The sequence below is a fragment of the Bombina bombina genome, chromosome 10, assembly GCF_027579735.1.
Source record: "Bombina bombina isolate aBomBom1 chromosome 10, aBomBom1.pri, whole genome shotgun sequence".
Taxonomy (NCBI): Eukaryota; Metazoa; Chordata; class Amphibia; order Anura; family Bombinatoridae; genus Bombina; species Bombina bombina.
In genome coordinates, this window is record NC_069508.1 from 110,556,704 (window position 1) to 110,581,023 (window position 24,320).

Consider the following 24,320-nt stretch of genomic DNA (forward strand, 5'->3'; position numbering starts at 1 on the left):
CTGTCCATATAGTCCCATATAGTCCCCCCTCTGGCTCCGCCCCCCAGTCATTCTCCTTGCCGCTCTGAACAAGTAGCATCTCCACGGGGATGGTGAGGAGTTTGTGGTGTTAGTTGTAGTTTTTTATTTCTTCTATCAAGAGTTTGTTATTTTAAAATAGTGCCGGTTTGTACTATTTACTCTACAACAGAAAATGAAGATTTCTGTTAAAAGAGGAGTATGATTTTAGCAGCAGTAACTAAAATCAATTGCTGTTCCCACGCAGGACTGTTGAGCCCAGAGAACTTCAGTTGGGGGGAACAGTTTGCAGACTTATCTGCTTCAGGTATGATTAGTCATATTTCTAACAAGACATGTTAATGCTAGAAGACTGTCAGTTTTTCCCTTAGGGGATCGGTAAGCCATTTTCTTAGATTCATAACAGATTAAGGCTTATAAATGGGCTCTATACTGGTTGACACTTTTGTGGGCTAAATCGATTGGTTTATATCAGATTTATTGGACATTTAGAGTGTTTTTTGTGTTATAAAAGCACTTTTGGGAACGTTTTTTTCACCTGGCATCTAGTTAGACTACTACTTCAGTCAGAAAGGCCCCTTCACTCTGGTAATGCAGATGAAGGAGGCCCCGTTTTCGCGCCTCAATTGCGCAGTTTATTTCCTTGGCAGTGCATGCAGTTTCATTTGAGGGTCCTGTGGGTAAAGAAAACGGACTCAGGAAGGTTTATTTCAGTGCTGAATCACTTTAAGGGAAGGTAAAAAGCCGCAGCAAGGCTGTGGCAGTGATTGTTGTGTGATAAAATTGTTTATTTGAACAAATAGCTCCGGTTTGCTCATTTTAAAGGTTAAAGTCTTGAAACTTGGTGTGCAATACTTTCAAGGCACTAGGACTCTGGGGTGCAAATTTGGTAAAAATCGGACATTGCCTTCATAGTTTTTCAAACTTTCAGAAATAAAGTGTGCTTGTTTATTATTTAAAGAGACAGTAACGCTTTTCTTTAAAAACGTTTTTATTGCGTTATTAGCCTGCCATATTCTGTTTAACATGTCTGTACCTTCAGATAGCTTATGCTCTGTATGTATGGAAGCCAAGGTGGTTCCCCCTATTAATGTTTGTGCAAATTGTGTCATAGCGTCCAAACAAAGTAAGGACAGTACTGTCACATTTAATAAGATTGCCCAGGATGATTCTTCATGTGAAGGTAGTGGGGATAGTTTTTCATCCTCTCCTTCTGTGTCAACACCAGTTTTGCCCGTGCAGGCGATTCCTAGTACATCTAGCGCACCAATGCTTGTTACTATGCAGCAATTAACTGCAGTGATGGATAATTCTATAGCAAATCTATTATCCAAACTGCCATCCTATTCTAGAAAGCGTGATTGCTCAGTTTTTAAATACAGAAGATGAGCAGGTTAGCGCTGAGGACAATTTATCAGTCATTCCCTCACATCAATCTGAAGTATAGCAGTGAGGGAGGACCTGTCTGAAGGGGAAGTTTCTGATGCAGGAAAAGTTTCTCAGCAGGCAGACACTGATATAGTGATTTTTTTAAATTTAAGTTAGAACACCTCCGCGCCCTGTTTAAGGAGGTCCTAACTACTCTAGATGATTGTGATTCTCTGGTAATTCCAGAGAAATTGTGCAAGATGGACAAATTCTTAGAAGTTCCAGTGCATGCTGATGCCTTTCCGATACCCAAGCGGGTGGCGGACATAGTGACTACGGAGTGGGAAAAGCCAGGTATACTTTTTTGTTCCACCTCCTATATTCAAGAAAATGTTCCTCATTGTCGACCCCAGAAAGGACACATGGCAAACGGTTCCTAAGGTTGAGGGGGCGGTTTCAATGTTAGCTAAGCGCACAACTATTCCTATTGAGGACAGTTGCGTTTTCAAAGATCCTATGGATAAAAGATTAGGACTGCTAAAAAAAAAAAAAAAAAATTTTTTATTCAGCAGGGCTTCCTTCTTCAACCAATCTCGTGCATTATTCCTGTCACTACCGCAGCGTATTTTGGTTTGAGGAACTGGAAAATTCGCTTCAAAGGGAGACTCCATATGATAAAGTCATGAACAGAATTGACGCACTTAAGTTGGCTAATTCATTTATTTTGGATGCCGCTTTCAATTGCTAAGTTAGCGGCGAAAAATTCAGGGTTTGCTATAGTGGCACGCAGAGCGCTTTGGCTAAAATCCTGGTCGGCTAATGTGTCGTCCAAGAATAAATTGCTTAATATTCCTTTCAAGGGTAAGACCCTATTCGGGCCGGAATTGAAAGAGATTATTTCAGACATTACTGGTGGAAAGGGACATGCCCTCCCACAAGATAGGCCTTTTTAGGCTAAGAACAAATCTAATTTTCGTTCCTTTCGCAATTTCAGGAACGGACCAATTCCTAATTCTGCGGCCTCCAGACAAGAAGGCAACACTTCCCAACCTAAACCAGCATGGAAACCATTGCAAGGTTGGAACTAGGGTAAACAGGCCAAAAAGCCTGCTGCTGCTACCAAGACAGCATGAAGGGGTAGCCCCGATCCCGGACCGGATCTAGTAGGGGGCAGACTCTCTCTCTTTGCTCAGGCTTGGGCAAGAGATGTTCCGGATCCATGGACACTAGAATAGTCTCTCAGGGTTATCTTCTAGAATTCAAGGAACTTCCTCCAAAGGGAAGGTTCCACATGTCTCGCTTATCTTCAGACCAGATGAAGAGACGGGCATTCTTACACTGCGTAGGAGACATAGTAAAGATGGGAGTGATACACCCAGTTCCAATAATGGAACAAGGAAGATTTTTCCAATAATCCAGGAGGGTCAATACATGACTACCGTGGATTTAAAGGATGCGTACCTGCATTTTCCTATCCACAAAGATCTCCATTAGTTCCTGAGGTTCGTCCTCCTGGAAAGACAGTTCGTGGCTCTTCCATTCGGTTTAGCCACTGCTCCCAGAATTTTCACAAAGGTGCTAGGGTCCCTTCTAGCGGTATTAAGACCGAGAGGCATTGCTATGGCACCTTATCTAGACGACATTCTAACCCAAGCGTCGTCTCTTTCCAAAGCAAAGGCCCATACAAGACATTGTTCTTGCCTTTCTCAGATCTCACGGGTGGAAGGTGAACGTAGAAAAGAGTTCCCTGTTCCCGTCAACAAGAGTTCCCTTTCTGGGAACAATCATAGATTCTATGGAAATGAAGATCTTCCTGACAGAGGTCAGAAAATCAAAACTTCTGAGCGCTTGTCGAGTTCTTCGCTCTATTCTGCAGCCTTCCATAGCTCAGTGCATGGAAGTAATAGGATTAATGGTCGCAGCGATGGACATAGTTCCTTTTGCTCAAATTCAACTAAGACCATTACAACTGTGCTGGCTCAAACAGTGGAATGGGGATTATGAAGACTTGTCTCCCCAGATTCAAGTAGACCAGGTAATCAGGGATTCTCTCTGCTGGTGGTTGTCTCAGGATCACCTGTTTTCAGGGAATGAGTTTCCGCAGACCAGAGTGGGTCATCGTCCCGACCGACGCCAGTCTCTTAGGCTGGGGCGCGGTCTGGGACTCTCTGAAAGCTCAGGGTCTATGGTCTCGAGAAGAGTCTTTTCTTCCGATAAACATTTTAGAACTGAGAGCGATATTTAATGTGCTCCTGGTTTGGCCTCACCTGACAAAGGTCAAATTCATATGGTTCCAGTCGTACAACATGACGACTGTAGCGTACATCAATCATCAGGGGGGAACAAAGAGTTCCTTGGCGATGAGAGAGGTATCCAAGATCATCAAATGGGCGGAGGATCACTCCTGCCATCTATCTGCAATTCACATCCCAGGAGTAGACAACTGGGAGGCGGATTATTTGAGTCGTCAGACTTTCCATCCGGGGGAGTGGGCACTCTTTGCCCAGTTAACTCAACTATGGGGCATTCCAGAAATGGATCGGATGGCGTCTCGTCAGAACTCCAAGGTTCCTTGATACGGGTCCAGATCCAGGGATCCCAAGGCGACACTAGTGGATGCATTGGTGGCGCCTTGGTCGTTCAATCTAGCTTATGTGTTTCCACCGTTCCCTCTCCTTCCCAGGCTCGTAGCCAGGATCAAACAGGAGAAGGCCTTGGTGATTCTGATAGCTCCTGCGTGGCCACGCAGGACTTGGTATGCAGACCTGGTGAATATGTCATCGGTTCCACCATGGAAGCTACCTCTTGAGACAGGATCTTCTAGTACATGGTCCATTCGAACATCCAAATCTATTTTCTCTGCAGCCGACTGCTTGGAAATTGAACGCTTGATTTTAGCCAAGTGTGGATTTTCAAATTCAGTGATAGATACTCTGGTACAAGCCAGAAAACCTGTGACTAGAAAGATTTACCATAAAATATGCAAATAATATATCTGTTGGTGTGAATCCAAGGGATTCTCCTGGAGTAAAATTAAAATTCCTAAGATTCTTCCTTTCTCCAAGAGGGTTTGGATAAAGGGTTGTCAGCGAGTTCTCTAAAAGGACAGATTTCCGCTTTATCTGTTTTGTTACACAAACGCCTGGCAGCTGTGCCAGATGTACAAGCTTTTGTACAGGCTTTGGTCAGAATCAAGCCTGTTTACAGACCCATGACTCCTCCTTTGAGTCTAAATTTAGTTCTTTCAGTTCTTCAAGGGGTTCCGTTTGAACCTTTACATTCCATAGATATCAAGTTACTATATTGGAAAGTTCTGTTTTTGGTTGCTATTTCTTCTGCTAGAAGAGTTTCTGAATTATCTGCTTTGCAGTGTGATCCACCCTATCTGGTGTTCCATTCAGATAAGGTCGTTTTGCGTACTAAGCCTGGTTTTCTTCCAAAAGTTGTTTCCAACAAGAAAATTAACCAGGAAATAGTTGTTCCTTCTCTGTGTCTTCAAAGAAGGAACGCTTGTTTCACAATTTAGATTTAGTTCGTGCTTTAAAGTTCTATTTAGAAGCAACAAAGGATTTTAGACAAACCTCACCTTTGTTTGTCATTTACTCTGGTAAGAGGAGAGGACAAAAAGCTACTGCTACCTCTTTCTTTCTGGCTGAAAAGCATTATCCGATTGGCTTATGAGACTGCCGGACGGCAGCCTCCTGAACGAATCACAGCTCACTCTACTAGGGCTGGGGCTTCCACATGGGCCTTCAAGAACGAGGCTTCTGTTGATCAGATATGTAAGGCAGCGACTTGGTCTTCTCTGCATACTTTTGCCAAATTCTGCAAATTTGATACTTATGCTTCTTCGGAGGCTGTTTTTGGGAGAGAGGTTTTGCAAGCCGTGGTGCCTTCTGTTTAGGTAACCTGATTTGCGCCCTCCCTTCATCCGTGTCCTAAAGCTTTGGTATTGGTTCCCACAAGTAATGGATGACGCCGTGGACCGGACACACCAATGTTGGAGAAAACAGAATTTATGCTTACCTGATAAATTACTTTCTCCAACGGTGTGTCCGGTCCACGACCCGCCCTGGTTTTTTAATCAGGTTTGAAAAATGTCTTTCTTTCTTTATACACTACAGTCACCACGGCACCCTATAGTTTCTCCTTTTTCTCCTAACCGTCGGTCGAATGACTGGGGGCGGAGCCAGAGGGGGGACTATATGGACAGCTCTTGCTGTGTGCTCTCCTTGCCATTTCCTGTAGGGGAAGAGAATATTCCACAAGTAATGGATGACGCCGTGGACCGGACACACCGTTGGAGAAAGTAATTTATCAGGTAAGCATAAATTCTGTTTTTAAACAACTTTCTAATGGACTTCTATTAGCTATTTTTTTTTTTTATTCTTTGTATCATTTTGTTGAAAAGGATACCTATATAGGCTCAGAAGCTGCTGATTGGTGGTTGCACCTATATGCCTCATGTTATTGGCTCACCCTGTGCGTTAACTAGCTCTCAGTAGTGCATTGCTTCTTCAACGAAGGATACTAAGAGAATAAATAGAATTGGATAATAGAAGTAAATTGGAAAGTTGTTTAACATTGTATTCTCTTTCTGAATCACACACAAAAAATAATAATTTGAGTTTCATGTCCCTTAAAGTATGAGATGTATACTTTCTAAGCAAAAGGTTACTTCATAGTAAGTTATTTTTTCACAGGTTTTAACTATTATGTCTAATGTATTTTTTGTATTACCCAACAAGCAAGCAAGGTATCCGAGTACAATATGTACATTTAACATTTGTATGTGAACAACAATTGTGTTTTTAATTTAAATTTAAGCTTGCATTTCATTTAGCATCTGGCAATAAGATGATCACAAAAGATCTGCAAACCTCTATAGGTCAATTCAGGGTTTTGATTCAGTGGCACCAATAAAATATCAGTGTCAAATACCAGTTTGCACCAAATTGATTACAGGCACCGTGCTCGTAATCCTTTCATGCTGGTTGGCAATGCCTAGATATCTAATGAAGAGACAAATTCTGATGGAGTTGATAGAAACTTTATGTTGTGCCAGTAACAGAGCCTCTCTACAGCACATATTGTTCGGCTCCACTTCCAGGAGGGCCATAAAAATATTTGGCTCCAATCACAGCACAAAAAAATGAAAATATTACCTTCAGATTAAATTTAGATATAAAAAACAAAATAAAATAACTTTATAGAGCGCATTACATCTTGTCTGCAGAGCCTGGCACAAGAACTTTCAGCAATCTGCAGCAGAAGTAACAGATAAAGGATACAGCTTTCTCCCTGCTCACAGTTGGCTAGTTAAGTAGGTGTTTTTGTCCACAAGCTTATCGGCCATGATATTGCTGGGGGTTTTGGCTGCCAGTTTACCAGTTGTAAAGGCAAACAGGATATAAGGAATCTGTAGATACAGAAACAGTGGAGCGCAAAAAGAGGGGGCACAAAGCAATCTAAATGCAGATTTAAAACCATTTTCCACTTTATTCCAACAAATACACAGATGTACACTTGCAGGATATGCCCTCAAACATGTGAGGTATGTTCCAGCAAAATATAGCTGTCCACAGCGTGAGTACGATGTAACTTCACAAGCTGTCCTTTAGTTGTTGCACTCGATATCCCCTTGTTTACTCTGATACCTGGTTATATGGCTGTTCAATACATATATTGTGCCTACTAATAGGCTAGTCCCCAGCACATAAGAATACTGTATCACAACGGGAGAACAAATAGTAAAATGAAGGGGGAGGAGTCACTGAGGAGACGGAGTGTAAGATAAAAGCCGGCTACAAACCCGCTGCTCCACACAGGTCACCTGCATCCCCTATTCCGTAAAATGGGCGTGGCCTTACGTGTTTCGCTGGGCTCCTCCCAGCTTCGTCAGAGGCGATGCCTATCCTCCAAACCAGGCTGCCTTTATGGAGGGTCCGCTTCTAACACGCCCACAAACTCAGGGCTAATTGCTGATGCGGTCACTCCCACATAGGCTGCTGGATGTTCAATTGTTACAGTGATCTAGACAGTGTGCACAGCTGACAAGATGCACATATTAGTACTACACATGTTTAAAAGTATATATCTACAAATAAACACCATCTAAAAAACCTATTCATTTACAAAATGCAACTAATTTAAAAGATACAATTAATTTATAAACTTCATATAAATATGTTCAAATAATTTGAAATTCACAAAATTTCAGATAAATCATTAAGCTAAAATTTACAATGAAAAATCTAATAGAGAGGATGGAATGGAATGAAAGGAATGAAAGTTATCTATGGGTTACCATGGATGTGTGCATTATATAAATCCATCCCACACTCCTTAGGAATCACTGCAGTGAAATATTTTTTGGAAAAGAGTGGATATATGAATGGTATCCAAATAGACTTTGTAGAGTGAGCAATAGAATTCATCCTAACTAGAAATTATTTTATGTTTGAGAACAGATATTTCCTCCAAACAAGAAGAACTGCGATGGGGACAAAATTTGCCCCCAATTTTGCGAACCTCTATATGGGGTGGTGGGAGGATCTGTTCATCTACAACAAAGAGAATCCCGATACAAACCACATTATCAGATGGCATCGCTATATAAATGTCAAACTGATAGTGTGGAAAGGGACCATGGATGAATTAAATGGATTAGTGGGGTATACAAATAAAAACACGCTAAATCTGAAATTCACCATGGAATGTAATAAGGAGAGAATAACATTTCTAGATTTGGAACTAATACAAGAAGGCTTGAATGTATATACCAGTCTATATAGGAAATCCACGGATACCAATGGGTATTTACATGCTCAGAGTGGGCACCACGAAAAATGGAAAAGAAACATTCCCCTTGGCCAATTTCAGTGTGCCAGGTGGAATTGTACAAAAAGAGGACTTCTTCCAGAGGGAAGCAAAGCTAATTAAGAACAGATTTTTAGCAAAAGGATATCCCGAGACACTCTTAATTGATACTCAAGAAAAAGTAGAAAAGATGGATAGGAAGAACTTGATACAGAGTAAAGATGGAAATGAAAGACAAAAAAATTTGGATCAAGTAAAAAGGACAGAGTGTGGAGAAGTAGAAGGGAGTAAAAGGAAGATTCAATTGGTGACCAGATATAACAAAGCATCGAAAGATATAGAGAAAGCAATAAAGAAACATTGGCCCATCCTTATTCAGGACCCCATTCTGAAAGAATCTGTAAAAGGGGGGGGCAAGTGATTTTTAGGAGAAATGTGAACATTAAAAACAAGATCAGTCCGAGCATGTTGAGACCAATAAGTTCTGACACCTGGCTTAAGAAGAATACACAGGGGTTTTTCAAATGTGGGTGAAAGAGTTGCAAATGTTGCATACATATTGATCCACAGAATCAAGCCTTTGGAGCTGCCAGGGGGGGACAATAAATACAAGATAAAAGGTTTGATGACATGTAAAACCAGCTTTGTTGTCTACAATGTCTATCTCCTTAGGTGTTCATGTGACAAGTATGTATGAAAGGCCCGGTAAAGACTAGGTTCGGTGAATACCTGAGGAATATAGAGAACGGATTAGAGAGTCAGGGGGTTTCAGACCATTTCCTTGAATGTCATAATAAAGATAGCACAGGATTGACAATCCTTGCTATAGAGAATGTAGAAAGTACAGTACGAGGAGGGGATCGACTGCTGGCACTTAAAAAACGAGAGACATACTGGATCCATAGACTAGGTGCTATGGGTCCAGGAGCTCTATATCTGGATATAGATTTAGCTGCCTTTCTGGATACCTAATAGATATTGATCTATTTCAGTTGAGGGTTTTTTTTCTAATGGGATGTATTTACACCTTTTTGTTCCCTCATACACTTTAGAAGGAGTAGGGGGGTTTTAGGGGTCGTTTGTGAGTACAAAGTTTAATAAGTGGTGTTTGGTATTTATATCAAGAATATGTATAGCGGTGTTTCATATAACTGCATGCTGTAGTGGCCCCTTATTTATTCATTAGTTTTCTCTTATAAGATGTATCGAGTACACGGATTCATCCTTTACTTGTGGGATATTCTCCTTCCCAACAGGAAGTGGCAAAGAGAGCAAACAGCAGAGCTGTCCATATAGCTCCCCCTCCAGCTCCACCCCCCAGTCATTCTCTTTGCCAGCTCTATGCAATCAGAAGGGTAAAGTGAATGTGGTAAAAAAAAAAAAAAAAAAAAATCTGACGGAGGTCAGAAAGTTAAAACTCTTAACCACTTGCCGAGCCCTTCATTCCATTCCTCGGCCATCTGTAGCTCAGTGCATGGAGACAATCTGATTAATGGTAGCGGCAATGGACATAGTCCCTTTTGCACGGATACACCTCAGACCACTGCAACTATGCATGCTCAAACAGTGGAATGGGGATTATGCAGATTTGTCTCCTCAAATACAGCTGGACCAGGGGACCAGAGATTCTCTTCTCTGGTGGTTGTCTCAGGATCACCTGTCTCAGGGAATGTGTTTCTGCAGACCAGAGTGGATCATCGTAACGACCGACGCCAATCTGTTGGGCTGGGGTGCAGTCTGGGACTCCCTGAAAGCTCAGGGCTTATGGTCTCGGGAAGAAGCTCTTCTCCTGATAAACATTCTGAAACTGAGGGGCGATATTCAACGCGCTTCAGGCATGGCCTCAGCTAGCCGCGGCCAAATTCATCAGATTTCAGTCGGACAACATCACGACTGTAGCGTACGTCAATCATCAAGGAGGAACAAGGGATTCCCTAGCAATGACGGAAGTAACCAAAATAATCAGGTGGGCGGAGGATCACTCCTGCCGTCTCTCAGCAATTCACATCCCAGGAGTAGACAACTGGGAGGCGGATTTTCTAAGTCGTCAGACTTTTCACCCGGGGGGAGTGGGAACTCCACCTGGAGGTATTTGCCCAGCTGACTCGGCTATGGGGCACTCCAGAATTGGATCTGATGGAGTCCCGTCAGAACACCAAACTTCCTCTTTACGGGTCCAGGACCCGGGATACCCAGGCGGTGCTGAAAGATGCTCTAGCAGCGCCTTGGTCCTTCAATCTGGCCTATGTTTTTCCACCGTTTCCTCTCCTCCCTCGTTTGGTTGCCAGAATCAAGCAGGAGAGGGCTTTGGAGATTCTGATAGCGCCTGCGTGGCCACGCAGGACCTGGTATGCAGACCTAGTGGACATGTCATCTGTCCCACCATGGACACTTCCAACGAGGCAGGACCTTCTAATACAAGGTCCTTTCAAGCATCCAAAACTAATTTCTCTGCGTCTGACTGCTTGGATATTGAACGCCTAATTCTATCAAAGCGTGGTTTCTCCGAGTCGGTTATTGATACCCTGATTCAGGCTAGAAAGCCTGTCACCAGGAAAATCTACCATAATATTTGGCGAAAAACATAATTTATGCTTACCTGATAAATTTATTTCTCTTGTAGTGTATCCAGTCCACGGATCATCCATTACTTATGGGATATTAACTCCTCCCCATCAGGAAGTGCAAGAGGATTCACCCAGCAGAGCTGCTATATAGCTCCTCCCCTAACTGCCATTACCAGTCATTCGACCGAAAACATGCAGAGAAAGGAAAACCATAGGGTACAGTGGTGACTGTAGTTTAATGGAAAAATTACCTGCCTTAAAGTGACAGGGCGGGCCGTGGACTGGATACACTACAAGAGAAATAAATTTATCAGGTAAGCATAAATTATGTTTTCTCTTGTTAAGTGTATCCAGTCCACGGATCATCCATTACTTATGGGATACCAATACCAAAGCTAAAGTACACGGATGACGGGAGGGACAGGCAGGCTCTTTATATGGAAGGAACCACTGCCTGAAGAACCTTTCTCCCAAAAACAGCCTCCGAAGAAGCAAAAGTGTCAAATTTGTAAAATTTGGAAAAAGTATGAAGAGAAGACAAAGTTGCAGCCTTGCAAATCTGTTCAACAGAAGCCTCATTCTTAAAGGCCCAAGTGGAAGCCACAGCTCTAGTAGAATGTGCTGTAATTCTTTCAGGAGGCTGCTGTCCAGCAGTCTCATAGGCTAACCGTATTATGCTACGAAGCCAAAAGGAGAGAGAGGTAGCCGAAGCTTTTTGACCTCTCCTCTGACCAGAATAAACGACAAACAGGGAAGACGTTTGTCGAAAATCCTTAGTTGCCTGTAGATAAAATTTCAGGGCACGGACTACATCTAGATTGTGTAGCAGACGTTCCTTTTTCGAAGAAGGATTAGGACACAAAGATGGAACCACAATCTCTTGATTGATATTCCTGTTAGTGACCACCTTAGGTAGGAACCCAGGTTTAGTACGCAGAACTACCTTGTCTGAATGAAAAATCAGATAAGGAGAATCACAATGTAAGGCAGATAACTCAGAGACTCTTCGAGCCGAGGAAATCGCCATTAAAAACAGAACTTTCCAAGATAACAACTTGATATCAATGGAATGAAGGGGTTCAAACGGAACCCCCTGTAAAACATTAAGAACTAAGTTCAAACTCCATGGTGGAGCAACAGTTTTAAACACAGGCTTGATCCTAGCTAAAGCCTGACAAAAAGCTTGAACGTCCGGAACTTCTGACAGACGTTTGTGTAAAAGAATGGACAGAGCTGAAATCTGTCCCTTTAAGGAACTAGCGGATAAACCCTTTTCTAAACCTTCTTGTAGAAAAGACAATATCCTCGGAATCCTAACCTTACTCCATGAGTAACTCTTGGATTCGCACCAATATAAGTATTTGCGCCATATCTTATGGTAAATCTTTCTGGTAACAGGCTTCCTAGCCTGTATTAAGGTATCAATAACTGACTCAGAAAAACCACGTTTTGATAAAATCAAGCGTTCAATTTCCAAGCAGTCAGCTTCAGAGAAATTAGATTTTGATGTTTGAAGGGACCCTGGATCAGAAGGTCCTGTTTCAGAGGTAGCGACCAAGGTGGACAGGATGACATGTCCACTAGATCTGCATACCAAGTCCTGCGTGGCCATGCAGGCGCTATTAGAATCACTGATGCTCTCTCCTGTTTGATTCTGGCAATCAATCGAGGAAGCATCGGGAAGGGTGGAAACACATAAGCCATCCCGAAGGTCCAAGGTGCTGTCAAAGCATCTATCAGAACCGCTCCCGGATCCCTGGATCTGGACCCGTAACGAGGAAGCTTGGCGTTCTGTCGAGACGCCAAGAGATCTATCTCTGGTTTGCCCCAACGTCGAAGTATTTGGGCAAAGACCTCCGGATGAAGTTCCCACTCCCCCGGATGAAAAGTCTGACGACTTAAGAAATCCGCCTCCCAGTTCTCCACTCCCGTGATGTGGATTGCTGACAGGTGGCAAGAGTGAGACTCTGCCCAGCAAATTATCTTTGATACTTCCATCATTGCTAGGGAGCTTCTTGTCCCTCCCTGATGGTTGATGTAAGCTACAGTCGTGATGTTGTCCGACTGAAACCTGATGAACCCCCGAGTTGTTAACTGGGGCCAAGCCAGAAGGGCATTGAGAACTGCTCTCAATTCCAGAATGTTTATTGGTAGGAGACTCTCCTCCTGATTCCATTGTCCCTGAGCCTTCAGAGAATTCCAGACAGCGCCCCAACCTAGTAGGCTGGCGTCTGTTGTTACAATTGTCCAGTCCGGCCTGCTGAATGGCATCCCCCTGGACAGATGTGGCCGAGAAAGCCACCATAGAAGAGAATTTCTGGTCTCTTGATCCAGATTCAGAGTAGGGGACAAGTCTGAGTAATCCCCATTCCACTGACTTAGCATGCACAATTGCAGCGGTCTGAGATGTAGACGTGCAAAGGGTACTATGTCCATTGCTGCTACCATTAAGCCGATCACCTCCATGCATTGAGCTACTGACGGGTGTTGAATGGAATGAAGGACACGGCATGCATTTTGAAGCTTTGTTAACCTGTCTTCTGTCAGGTAAATCTTCATTTCTACAGAATCTATAAGAGTCCCCAAGAAGGGAACTCTTGTGAGTGGAAAGAGAGAACTCTTCTTTTCGTTCACCTTCCATCCATGCAACCTTAGAAATGCCAGTACTAACTCTGTATGAGACTTGGCAGTTTGAAAGCTTGAAGCTTGTATCAGAATGTCGTCTAGGTACGGAGCTACCGCAATTCCTTGCGGTCTTAGTACCGCCAGAAGAGCACCCAGAACCTTTGTGAAGATTCTCGGAGCCGTAGCCAATCCGAATGGAAGAGCTACAAACTGGTAATGCCTGTCTAGAAAGGCAAACCTTAGATACCGGTAATGATCTTTGTGAATCGGTATGTGAAGGTAAGCATCCTTTAAATCCACTGTGGTCATGTACTGACCCTTTTGGATCATGGGTAAAATTGTCCGAATAGTTTCCATTTTGAACGATGGAACTCTTAGGAATTTGTTTAGGATCTTTAAATCCAAGATTGGCCTGAAAGTTCCCTCTTTTTTGGGAACCACAAACAGATTTGAGTAAAACCCTTGTCCTTGTTCCGACCGCGGAACCGGATGGATCACTCCCATTAATAAAAGATCTTGTACGCAGCGTAGAAACGCCTCTTTCTTTATTTGGTTTGTTGACAACCTTGACAGATGAAATCTCCCTCTTGGGGGAGAGAATTTGAAGTCTAGAAGGTATCCCTGAGATATGATCTCTAACGCCCAGGGATCCTGGACATCTCTTGCCCAAGCCTGGGCGAAGAGAGAAAGTCTGCCCCCCACTAGATCCGTTCCCGGATCGGGGGCCCTCGATTCATGCTGTCTTAGGGGCAGCAGCAGGTTTCCTGGCCTGCTTGCCCTTGTTCCAGGACTGGTTAGGTCTCCAGCCTTGTCTGTAGCGAGCAACAGCTCCTTCCTGTTTTGGTGCAGAGGAAGTTGATGCTGCTCCTGCTTTGAAATTACGAAAGGAACGAAAATTAGACTGTCTAGCCTTAGGTTTGGCTCTGTCTTGAGGCAGGGCATGGCCTTTACCTCCTGTAATGTCAGCGATAATTTCTTTCAACCCGGGCCCGAATAAGGTCTGCCCTTTGAAAGGTATATTAAGCAATTTAGATTTAGAAGTAACGTCAGCTGACCAGGATTTTAGCCACAGTGCTCTGCGTGCCTGAATGGCGAATCCGGAATTCTTAGCCGTAAGTTTAGTTAAATGTACTACGGCATCTGAAATAAATGAGTTAGCTAACTTAAGGGCTTTAAGCTTGTGTGTAATCTCATCTAATGGAGCTGATTCAAGTGTCTCTTCCAGAGACTCAAACCAAAATGCTGCTGCAGCCGTGACAGGCGCAATGCATGCAAGAGGTTGCAATATAAAACCTTGTTGAACAAACATTTTCTTAAGGTAACCCTCTAACTTTTTATCCATTGGATCTGAAAAGGCACAGCTATCCTCCACCGGGATAGTGGTACGCTTAGCTAAAGTAGAAACTGCTCCCTCCACCTTAGGGACCGTTTGCCATAAGTCCCGTGTGATGGCGTCTATTGGAAACATCTTTCTAAATATCGGAGGGGGTGAGAACGGCACACCGGGTCTATCCCACTCCTTAGTAACAATTTCAGTAAGTCTCTTAGGTATAGGAAAAACGTCAGTACTCGCCGGTACCGCAAAATATTTATCCAACCTACACATTTTCTCTGGTATTGCAACTGTGTTACAATCATTCAGAGCCGCTAACACCTCCCCTAGTAATACACAGAGGTTTTCCAGCTTAAATTTAAAATTTGAAATATCTGAATCCAGTTTGTTTGGATCAGAACCGTCACCCGCAGAATGAAGCTCTCCGTCCTCATGTTCTGCAAATTGTGACGCAGTGTCTGACATGGCCCTAATATAATCAGCGCACTCTGTTCTCACCCCAGAGTGATCACGCTTACCTCTTAGTTCTGGTAATTTAGCCAAAACTTCAGTCATAACAGTAGCCATATCCTGTAATGTGATTTGTAATGGCCGCCCAGATGTACTCGGCGCTACAATATCACGCACCTCCCGAGCGGGAGATGCAGGTACTGACACGTGAGGCGAGTTAGTCGGCATAACTCTCCCTTCGTTGTTTGGTGAAATATGTTCAATTTGTACAGATTGACTTTTATTTAAAGTAGCATCAATACAGTTAGTACATAAATTTCTATTGGGCTCCACTTTGGCTTTAGCACATATAGCACAGATATCTTCCTCTGAATCAGACATGTTTAACACACTAGCAAATAAACTAGCAACTTGGAAATACTTTTCAAGTAATTTACTATAATATGAAAACGTACTGTGCCTATAAGAAGCACAGAAAAAGTTATGACAGTTGAAAATTAATAAACTGAAAAGTTATAGCATCAAATCTTTGTAAAAAACACAATTTTAGCAAAGGATTGCTCCCATTAGCAAAGGATAACTAACCCTGATAGCAGAAAAAATAAATAAATACAGAAATAAACGTTTTTTTTATCACAGTCAACTACAATCTCACAGCTCTGCTGTGAGTGATTACCTCCCTCAAAACAAGTTTTGAAGACCCCTGAGTTCTGTAGAAATGAACCGGATCATGCAGGGAAGACAATAAACTTCTGACTGAATTTTTTTATGCGTAGCAAAAGCACCAAAAAAGGCCCCTCCCCCTCACACATAACAGTGAGAGAGATCAGTAAACTGTCATAAATTAAATAAAACGACTGCCAAGTGGAAAAAAATAGTGCCCAAAACATTTTTTCACCCAGTACCTCAGAAAATTAAACGATTTTACATGCCAGCAAAAAACGTTTAACATTAATAAATTGAGTGTTATTAAAAAGCCTGTTGCTAGTCCCTGCAAATTAGGCTAAAGTTTTATGCATACTGTATAATTCCAGTGAAGTGCCATTCCCCAGAATACTGAAGTGTAAAATATACATACATGACAGCCTGATACCAGTTGCTGCTACTGCATTTAAGGCTGAGTTTACATTATATCGGTATGGCAGAATTTTCTCATCAATTCCATTGTCAGAAAATAATAAGCTGCTACATACCTCTTTGCAGATTAATCTGCCCGCTGTCCCCTGATCTGAAGTTTACCTCTCCTCAGATGGCCGAGAAACAGCAATATGATCTTAACTACTCCGGCTAAAATCATAGAAAAACTCAGGTAGATTCTTCTTCAAATTCTACCAGTGAAGGAATAACACACTCCGGTGCTATTATAAAATAACAAACTTTTGATTGAAGGTATGAAACTAAGTATAATCACCACAGTCCTCTCACACATCCTATCTATTCGTTGGGTGCAAGAGAATGACTGGTAATGGCAGTTAGGGGAGGAGCTATATAGCAGCTCTGCTGGGTGAATCCTCTTGCACTTCCTGATGGGGAGGAGTTAATATCCCATAAGTAATGGATGATCCGTGGACTGGATACACTTAACAAGAGAAATATCTTTTTTGGTGTGAATCCAAGGGTTACTCATGGAGTAAGATTAGGATTCCGAGGATATTGTCCTTTCTCCAAGAAGGATTGGAGAAAGGATTGTCAGCTAGTTCCTTAAAAGGACAGATATCTGCTTTGTCTATTCTTTTACACAAATGTCTGGCAGATGTCCCAGACGTTCAAGCGTTTAGTCAGGCTTTAGTCAGAATCAAGCCTGTTTATAGACCTGTGGCTCCGCCATGGAGTCTGAATTTAGTTATTTCAGTTCTGCAAGGGGTTCCGTTTGAACCTTTACATTCCATAGATATTAAGCTTTTATCTTGGAAAGTTTTGATTTTGGTAGCTATCTCTTCTGCTCGAAGAGTTTCAGAGTTATCTGCTTTACAGTGTGATTCACCTTACCTGGTTTTCCATGCAGATAAGGTAGTTTTGCGTACCAAACCTGGTTTTCTTCCAAAAGTGGTTTCTAATAAGAATATTAACCAGGAAATCATTGTTCCTTCTCTGTCCTAATCCATTCTCAAGGAAGGAACGACTATTGCACAATATTGATGTGGTTCGTGCTTTGAAATTCTATTTGCAAGCAACTAAAGATTTCAGACAAACATCATCCGTGTTTGTCGTTTATTCTGGTAAGAGGAGAGGTCAGAAAGAGACTGCTACCTCTTTCCGTTTGGCTTATGAGACTGCTGGCCAGCAGCCTCCTGAAACAATTACTGCTCATTCTACCAGAGCAGTGGCTTCCACATGGGCTTTTAAAAATGTGGCTTCTGTTGAACAGATTTGTAAGGCAGTAACTTGGTCTTCGCTGCATACGTTTTCCAAATTTTACAAATTCGATACTTTTGCTTCTTCGGAGGCTATTTTTGGGAGAAATGTTTTGCAAGCAGTGGTGCCTTCCGTTTAGGTTACCTGTCTTGTTCCCTCCCTTCATCCGTGTCCTAAAGCTTTGGTATTGGTATCCCAAAAGTAAGGATGAATCCGTTCCCTGGATACACCTTGCAAGAGAAAACAGAATTTATGCTTACCTGATAAATTACTTTCTCTTGCGGTGTATCCAGTCCACGGCCCGACCTGGCAATTAAGTCAGGTTAAAAATGTTTTTGTTTAAACTACTGCACCCTATGGTTTCTCCTTTTCTCCTAACCTTCGGTCGAATGACTGGGGGGTGGAGCTAGGGGGGAGCTATATGGACATCTCTGCTGTGTGCTCTCTTTCCCACTTCCTGTAGGGAATGAGAATATCCCACAAGTAAGGATGAATCCGTGGACTGGATACACCGCAAGAGAAAGTAATTTATCAGGTAAGCATAAATTCTGTTTTTCTTGCTTGTCTTCGGTCGAATGACTGGGGGTGGCAGTTAGGGGAGGAGCTATATAGACAGCTCTGCTGTGGGTGTCCTCTTGCAACTTCCTGTTGGGAAGGAGAATATCCCACAAGTAATGGATGAACCCGTGGACTGGATACACCACAAGAGAAATAAATTTATCAGGTAAGCATAAATTTTATTTTTTTGCATAGTGACCGTTTGCTGGAGCTGGAAAGGGCCTTCTCTAAAATGTCTTTGTAGCATTAAAGTGACCCTTTTCTGGAACTAAGCCCAAACCCTGAAAAACAGGCCCAGACTATTAACCCACCAAACTTTACAGTAGGCACTGTGCATTCTGGTAGGTAGCATTCTCCTGGCATTCACAACACCCAGATATTTCTGTTAAAGGGACAGTCAACATCAGAATTTTTGTTGTTTTAAAAGATAATCCCTTAATTACCAATTCCCCCATTTTGCATAACCAACAGTTATAATTATACACCTTTTACCTCTGTAATTACCTTGTATCTAAGCCTCAGCAGACTGCCCCCTTTTTTCCAGTTCTTTTGAAAGACTTATATTTAAGCCATTCAGAGTGGTCTCCATGGTAAATTCTCGTGCATGAGCTCTGTTATCTATATGAAACACGTGAACTAATGTCCTCTAGTGGTGAAAAACTATCAAAATGCATTTAGATTATAGGCGGCCTTCAAGGTCTAAGAAATTAGCATATGAACCTCCTAGGTTTAGCTTTCAACTAAGAATACCTAGAGAACAAAGCAAAATTAGTTATAAAAGTAAATTGGAAAGTTGTTTAAAATTACATGCCCTATTTGAAACATGAAAGTTTTTTTTTGGACTTGACTGTCCCTTTAAACTTCCAGATAGTTAAGCATGATTCATCACCCCCATTAACACGTCTCCAGAGTCCAAGGGCAGCTCGCTTTATACCTCTCCAGCTGACACTTGGTATTGCTTATGGTGATATAAAGTTTATGTACAGATGCTTGGCCAAGGAAACTTTATGATGCTCCAGAAGCATAGTTCTTGTGCTGATTCTTCTTCCAGAGGCAGTTTGGAACTCAGAACTCTGAACTCTGCACCATCTGTTTGTGAGTCTGCCTGATCTACTACATTGTGGATAGACTGCCGTTGTTTCTAGGTACTTCCACTTTGTAATTATATCACCGACAGTTTACTAGGACAGATCTAGTAGGGCAAAAGTCGCATCCTGTGACAGTGCAACATTTAAAATCACTGAGCTCTTCGGAATCACCCATTGTACTGCCAATGTTGGTCTATTAAGACTCCATAGCTTTGTGTTGGATTTTATGCATCTGTTAGCAATTGGTGTGGCTGAAATACATGAATATTTAGTTGGGATATCCACATACTTTTGGCCATATAGTGTGTGTGTGTGTGTATATGTATGTGTGTGTCGATAGAGATATATATGTAAATGTTATTCCCCCCACCCCATCTAACACTATGAACATCTAACACAGCTGATGCCTGGTGTGATAACTTTTGCTAAGAAAACAGAAGAATAAATGCTTTTTTTATTCCTTCAGGAGTCTCATGCTGCTCAATTACAGATCCTCATGGAATTCCTTAAAGTCGCACGACGGAATAAAAGAGAGGTAATGAGAGATTAATACTAAATTAAGAGTGCGTTTTAAGGTGTTTTCTAGTTACCATCTTGCTACATTTTACAGTTATCTGTGTTTGGAATTGAGGAATGCTTCCATTTGATACAATTGTATGTAAAAAGCAGATTTTAGAATGATAAAAACTACTTTTCTGTCTACTTGCCTTGTCATAAAGCTTAACAATTCGAAAACTGAGCTCCTCTTACTAATCTCCCCATTCCCCATATCTCCCCATTCCCCATATCTCCTTATTCCCCATATCTCCTTATTCCCCATATCTCCTTTACTGTGGATAACTTTCATCAAATCTACTCCTCCGACCTGCTGCCTTTGGGTCATATTTGACTTAAAACCTTATTTCTCCAACATAGGTGTGTCCGGTCCACGGCGTCATCCTTACTTGTGGGATATTCTCTTCCCCAACAGGAAATGGCAAAGAGCCCAGCAAAGCTGGTCACATGATCCCTCCTAGGCTCCGCCTACCCCAGTCATTCTCTTTGCCGTTGTACAGGCAACATCTCCACGGAGATGGCTTAGAGTTTTTTAGTGTTTAACTGTAGTTTTTCATTATTCAATCAAGAGTTTGTTATTTTCAAATAGTGCTGGTACGTACTATTTACTCAGAAACAGAAAAGAGATGAAGAATTCTGTTTGTATGAGGAAAATGATTTTAGCAACCGTAACTAAAATCCATGGCTGTTCCACACAGGACTGTTGAGAGCAATTAACTTCAGTTGGGGGAACAGTTTGCAGTCCCTTGCTGCTTGAGGTATGACACATTCTAACAAGACGATGTAATGCTGGAAGCTGTCATTTTCCCTATGGGATCCGGTAAGCCATGTTTATTACGATTGTAAATAAGGGCTTCACAAGGGCTTATTTAAACTGTAGACTTTTTCTGGGCTAAATCGATTGATTATTAACACATATTTAGCCTTGAGGAATCATTTTATCTGGGTATTTTGATATAATAATATCGGCAGGCACTGTTTTAGACATATTCTTTAGGGGCTTTCCCAAAGCATAGGCAGAGTCTCATTTTCGCGCCGGTGTTGCGCACTTGTTTTTGAGAGGCATGGCATGCAGTCGCATGTGAGAGGAGCTCTGATACTTATAAAAGACTTCTGAAGGCGTCATTTGGTATCGTATTCCCCTTTGGGTTTGGTTGGGTCTCAGCAAAGCAGATACCAGGGACTGTAAAGGGGTTTAAAGCTTAAAACGGCTCCGGTTCCGTTATTTTAAGGGTTAAAGCTTCCAAAATTGGTGTGCAATATTTTCAAGGCTTTAAGACGCTGTGGTGAAAATTTGGTGAATTTTGAACAATTCCTTCATGTTTTTTCGCAATTGCAGTAATAAAGTGTGTTCAGTTTAAAATTTAAAGTGACAGTAACGGTTTTATTTTAAAACGTTTTTTGTGCTTTCTGATCAAGTTTATGCCTGTTTAACATGTCTGAACTACCAGATAGACTGTGTTCTGAATGTGGGGAAGCCAGAATTCCTATTCATTTAAATAAATGTGATTTATGTGATAATGACAATGATGCCCAAGATGATTCCTCAAGTGAGGGGAGTAAGCATGGTACTGCATCATTCCCTCCTTCGTCTACACGAGTCTTGCCCACTCAGGAGGCCCCTAGTACATCTAGCGCGCCAATACTCCTTACTATGCAACAATTAACGGCTGTAATGGATAATTCTGTCAAAAACATTTTAGCCAAAATTAACCCTTGTCAGCGTAAGCGTGGCTGCTCTGTTTTAGTTACTGAAGAGCATGACGACGCTGATATTAATATCTCTGAAGGGCCCCTAACCCAATCTGAGGGGGCCAGGGAGGTTTTGTCTGAGGGAGAAATTACTGATTTAGGGAACATTTCTCAGCAGGCTGAATCTGATGTGATTACATTTAAATTTAAATTGGAACATCTCCGCATTTTGCTTAAGGAGGTATTATCCACTCTGGATGATTGTGAAAATTTAGTCATCCCAGAGAAACTATGTAAAATGGACAAGTTCCTAGAGGTGCCGGGGCTCCCAGAAGCTTTTCCTATACCCAAGCGGGTGGCGGACATTGTTAATAAAGAATGGGAAAGGCCCGGTATTCCTTTCGTCCCTCCCCCCATATTTAAAAAATTGTTTCCTATGGTCGACCCCAGAAAGGACTTATGGCAGTCAGTCCCCAAGGTCGAGGGAGCGGTTTCTACTTTAAACAAACGCACCACTATTCCCATAGAGGATAGTTGTGCTTTCAAAGATCCTATGGATAAAAAATTAGAAGGTTTGCTTAAAAAGATGTTTGTTCAGCAGGGTTACCTTCTACAACCCATTTCATGCATTGTCCCTGTCACTACTGCCGCATATTTCTGGTTTGATGAACTGCTTAAGGTGCTCGATAGTGACTCTCCTCCTTATGAGGAGATTATGGACAGAATCAATGCTCTCAAATTGGCTAATTCTTTCACTCTAGACGCCTCTTTGCAATTGGCTAAGTTAGCGGCTAAGAACTCTGGGTTTGCTATTGTGGCGCGCAGAGCGCTTTGGTTGAAATCTTGGTCGGCTGATGCGTCTTCCAAGAACAAGCTACTAAACATTCCTTTCAAGGGGAAAACGCTGTTTGGTCCTGACTTGAAAGAGATTATCTCTGATATCACTGGGGGTAAGGGCCACGCCCTTCCTCAGGATCGGCCCTTCAAGGCAAAAAATAGACCTAATTTTCGTCCCTTTCGTAAAAACGGACCAGCCCAAGGTGCTACGTCCTCTAAGCAAGAGGGTAATACTTCTCAGGCCAAGCCAGCTTGGAGACCAATGCAAGGCTGGAACAAGGGAAAGCAGGCCAAGAAACCTGCCACTGCTACCAAGACAGCATGAAATATTGGCCCCCGATCCGGGACCGGATCTGGTGGGGGGCAGACTCTCTCTCTTCGCTCAGGCTTGGGCAAGAGATGTTCTGGATCCTTGGGCGCTAGAAATAGTCTCCCAGGGTTATCTTCTGGAATTCAAGGGACTTCCCCCAAGGGGGAGGTTCCACAGGTCGCAGTTGTCTTCAGACCACATAAAAAGACAGGCGTTCTTACATTGTGTAGAAGACCTGTTAAAAATGGGAGTGATTCATCCTGTTCCATTAAGAGAACAAGGGATGGGGTTCTACTCCAATCTGTTCATAGTTCCCAAAAAAGAGGGAACGTTCAGACCAATCCTAGATCTCAAGATCTTAAACAAATTTCTCAAGGTCCCATCGTTCAAGATGGAAACCATTCGAACTATCCTTCCTTCCATCCAGGAAGGTCAATTCATGACCACGGTGGATTTAAAGGATGCGTATCTACATATTCCTATCCACAAGGAACATCATCGGTTCCTAAGGTTTGCATTCCTGGACAAACATTACCAGTTCGTGGCGCTTCCTTTCGGATTAGCCACTGCTCCAAGGATTTTCACAAAGGTACTAGGGTCCCTTCTAGCGGTGCTAAGACCAAGGGGCATTGCAGTAGTACCTTACCTGGACGACATTCTGATTCAAGCGTCGTCCCTTCCTCAAGCAAAGGCTCACACGGACATTGTCCTGGCCTTTCTCAGATCTCACGGCTGGAAAGTGAACGTGGAAAAGAGTTCTCTATCCCCGTCAACAAGGGTTCCCTTCTTGGGAACAATTATAGACTCCTTAGAAATGAGGATCTTTCTAACAGAGGCCAGAAAAACAAAGCTTCTGGACTCTTGTCGGATACTTCATTCCGTTCCTCTTCCTTCCATAGCTCAGTGCATGGAAGTGATCGGGTTGATGGTGGCGGCGATGGACATAGTTCCTTTTGCGCGCATTCATCTAAGACCATTACAACTGTGCATGCTCAGTCAGTGGAATGGGGACTATACAGACTTGTCTCCGAAGATACAAGTAAATCAGAGAACCAGAGACTCACTCCGTTGGTGGCTGTCCCTGGACAATCTGTCTCAAGGGATGATGTTCCACAGACCAGAGTGGGTCATTGTCACGACCGACGCCAGTCTGATAGGCTGGGGCGCGGTCTGGGGATCCCTGAAAGCTCAGGGTCTTTGGTCTCGGGAAGAATCTCTTCTACCGATAAATATTCTGGAACTGAGAGCGATATTCAATGCTCTCCAGGCCTGGCCCCAGCTTGCGAGGACCAGGTTCATACGGTTTCAATCAGACAACATGACGACTGTTGCGTACATCAACCATCAGGGGGGAACAAGGAGTTCCCTAGCGATGGAAGAAGTAACCAAAATTATTCTTTGGGCGGAGTCTCACTCCTGCCACCTGTCTGCTATCCACATCCCAGGAGTGGAAAATTGGGAAGCGGATTTTCTGAGTCGGCAGACATTGCATCCGGGGGAGTGGGAACTCCATCCGGAAATCTTTGCCCAAGTCACTCACCTGTGGGGCATTCCAGACATGGATCTGATGGCCTCTCGTCAGAACTTCAAAGTTCCTTGCTACGGGGCCAGATCCAGGGATCCCAAGGCGGCTCTAGTGGATGCACTAGTAGCACCTTGGACCTTCAAACTAGCTTATGTGTTCCCGCCATTTCCTCTCATCCCCAGGCTGATAGCCAGGATCAAGCAGGAGAGGGCGTCGGTGA

The 24,320-nt window shown here is 42.8% G+C and overlaps 1 protein-coding gene across 1 annotated transcript in view; it reads left to right on the top strand.

Annotated features, from left to right (window-relative positions):
* Positions 1-24,320, top strand: part of COP1 (COP1 E3 ubiquitin ligase) — a gene marked incomplete in the record, with an annotated part of 548,256 nt that overhangs the window by 82,105 nt on the left and 441,831 nt on the right. The window contains 1 exon segment of the mRNA XM_053693305.1: positions 19,648-19,716. Coding sequence (XP_053549280.1) covers positions 19,648-19,716 — 69 coding nt within the window.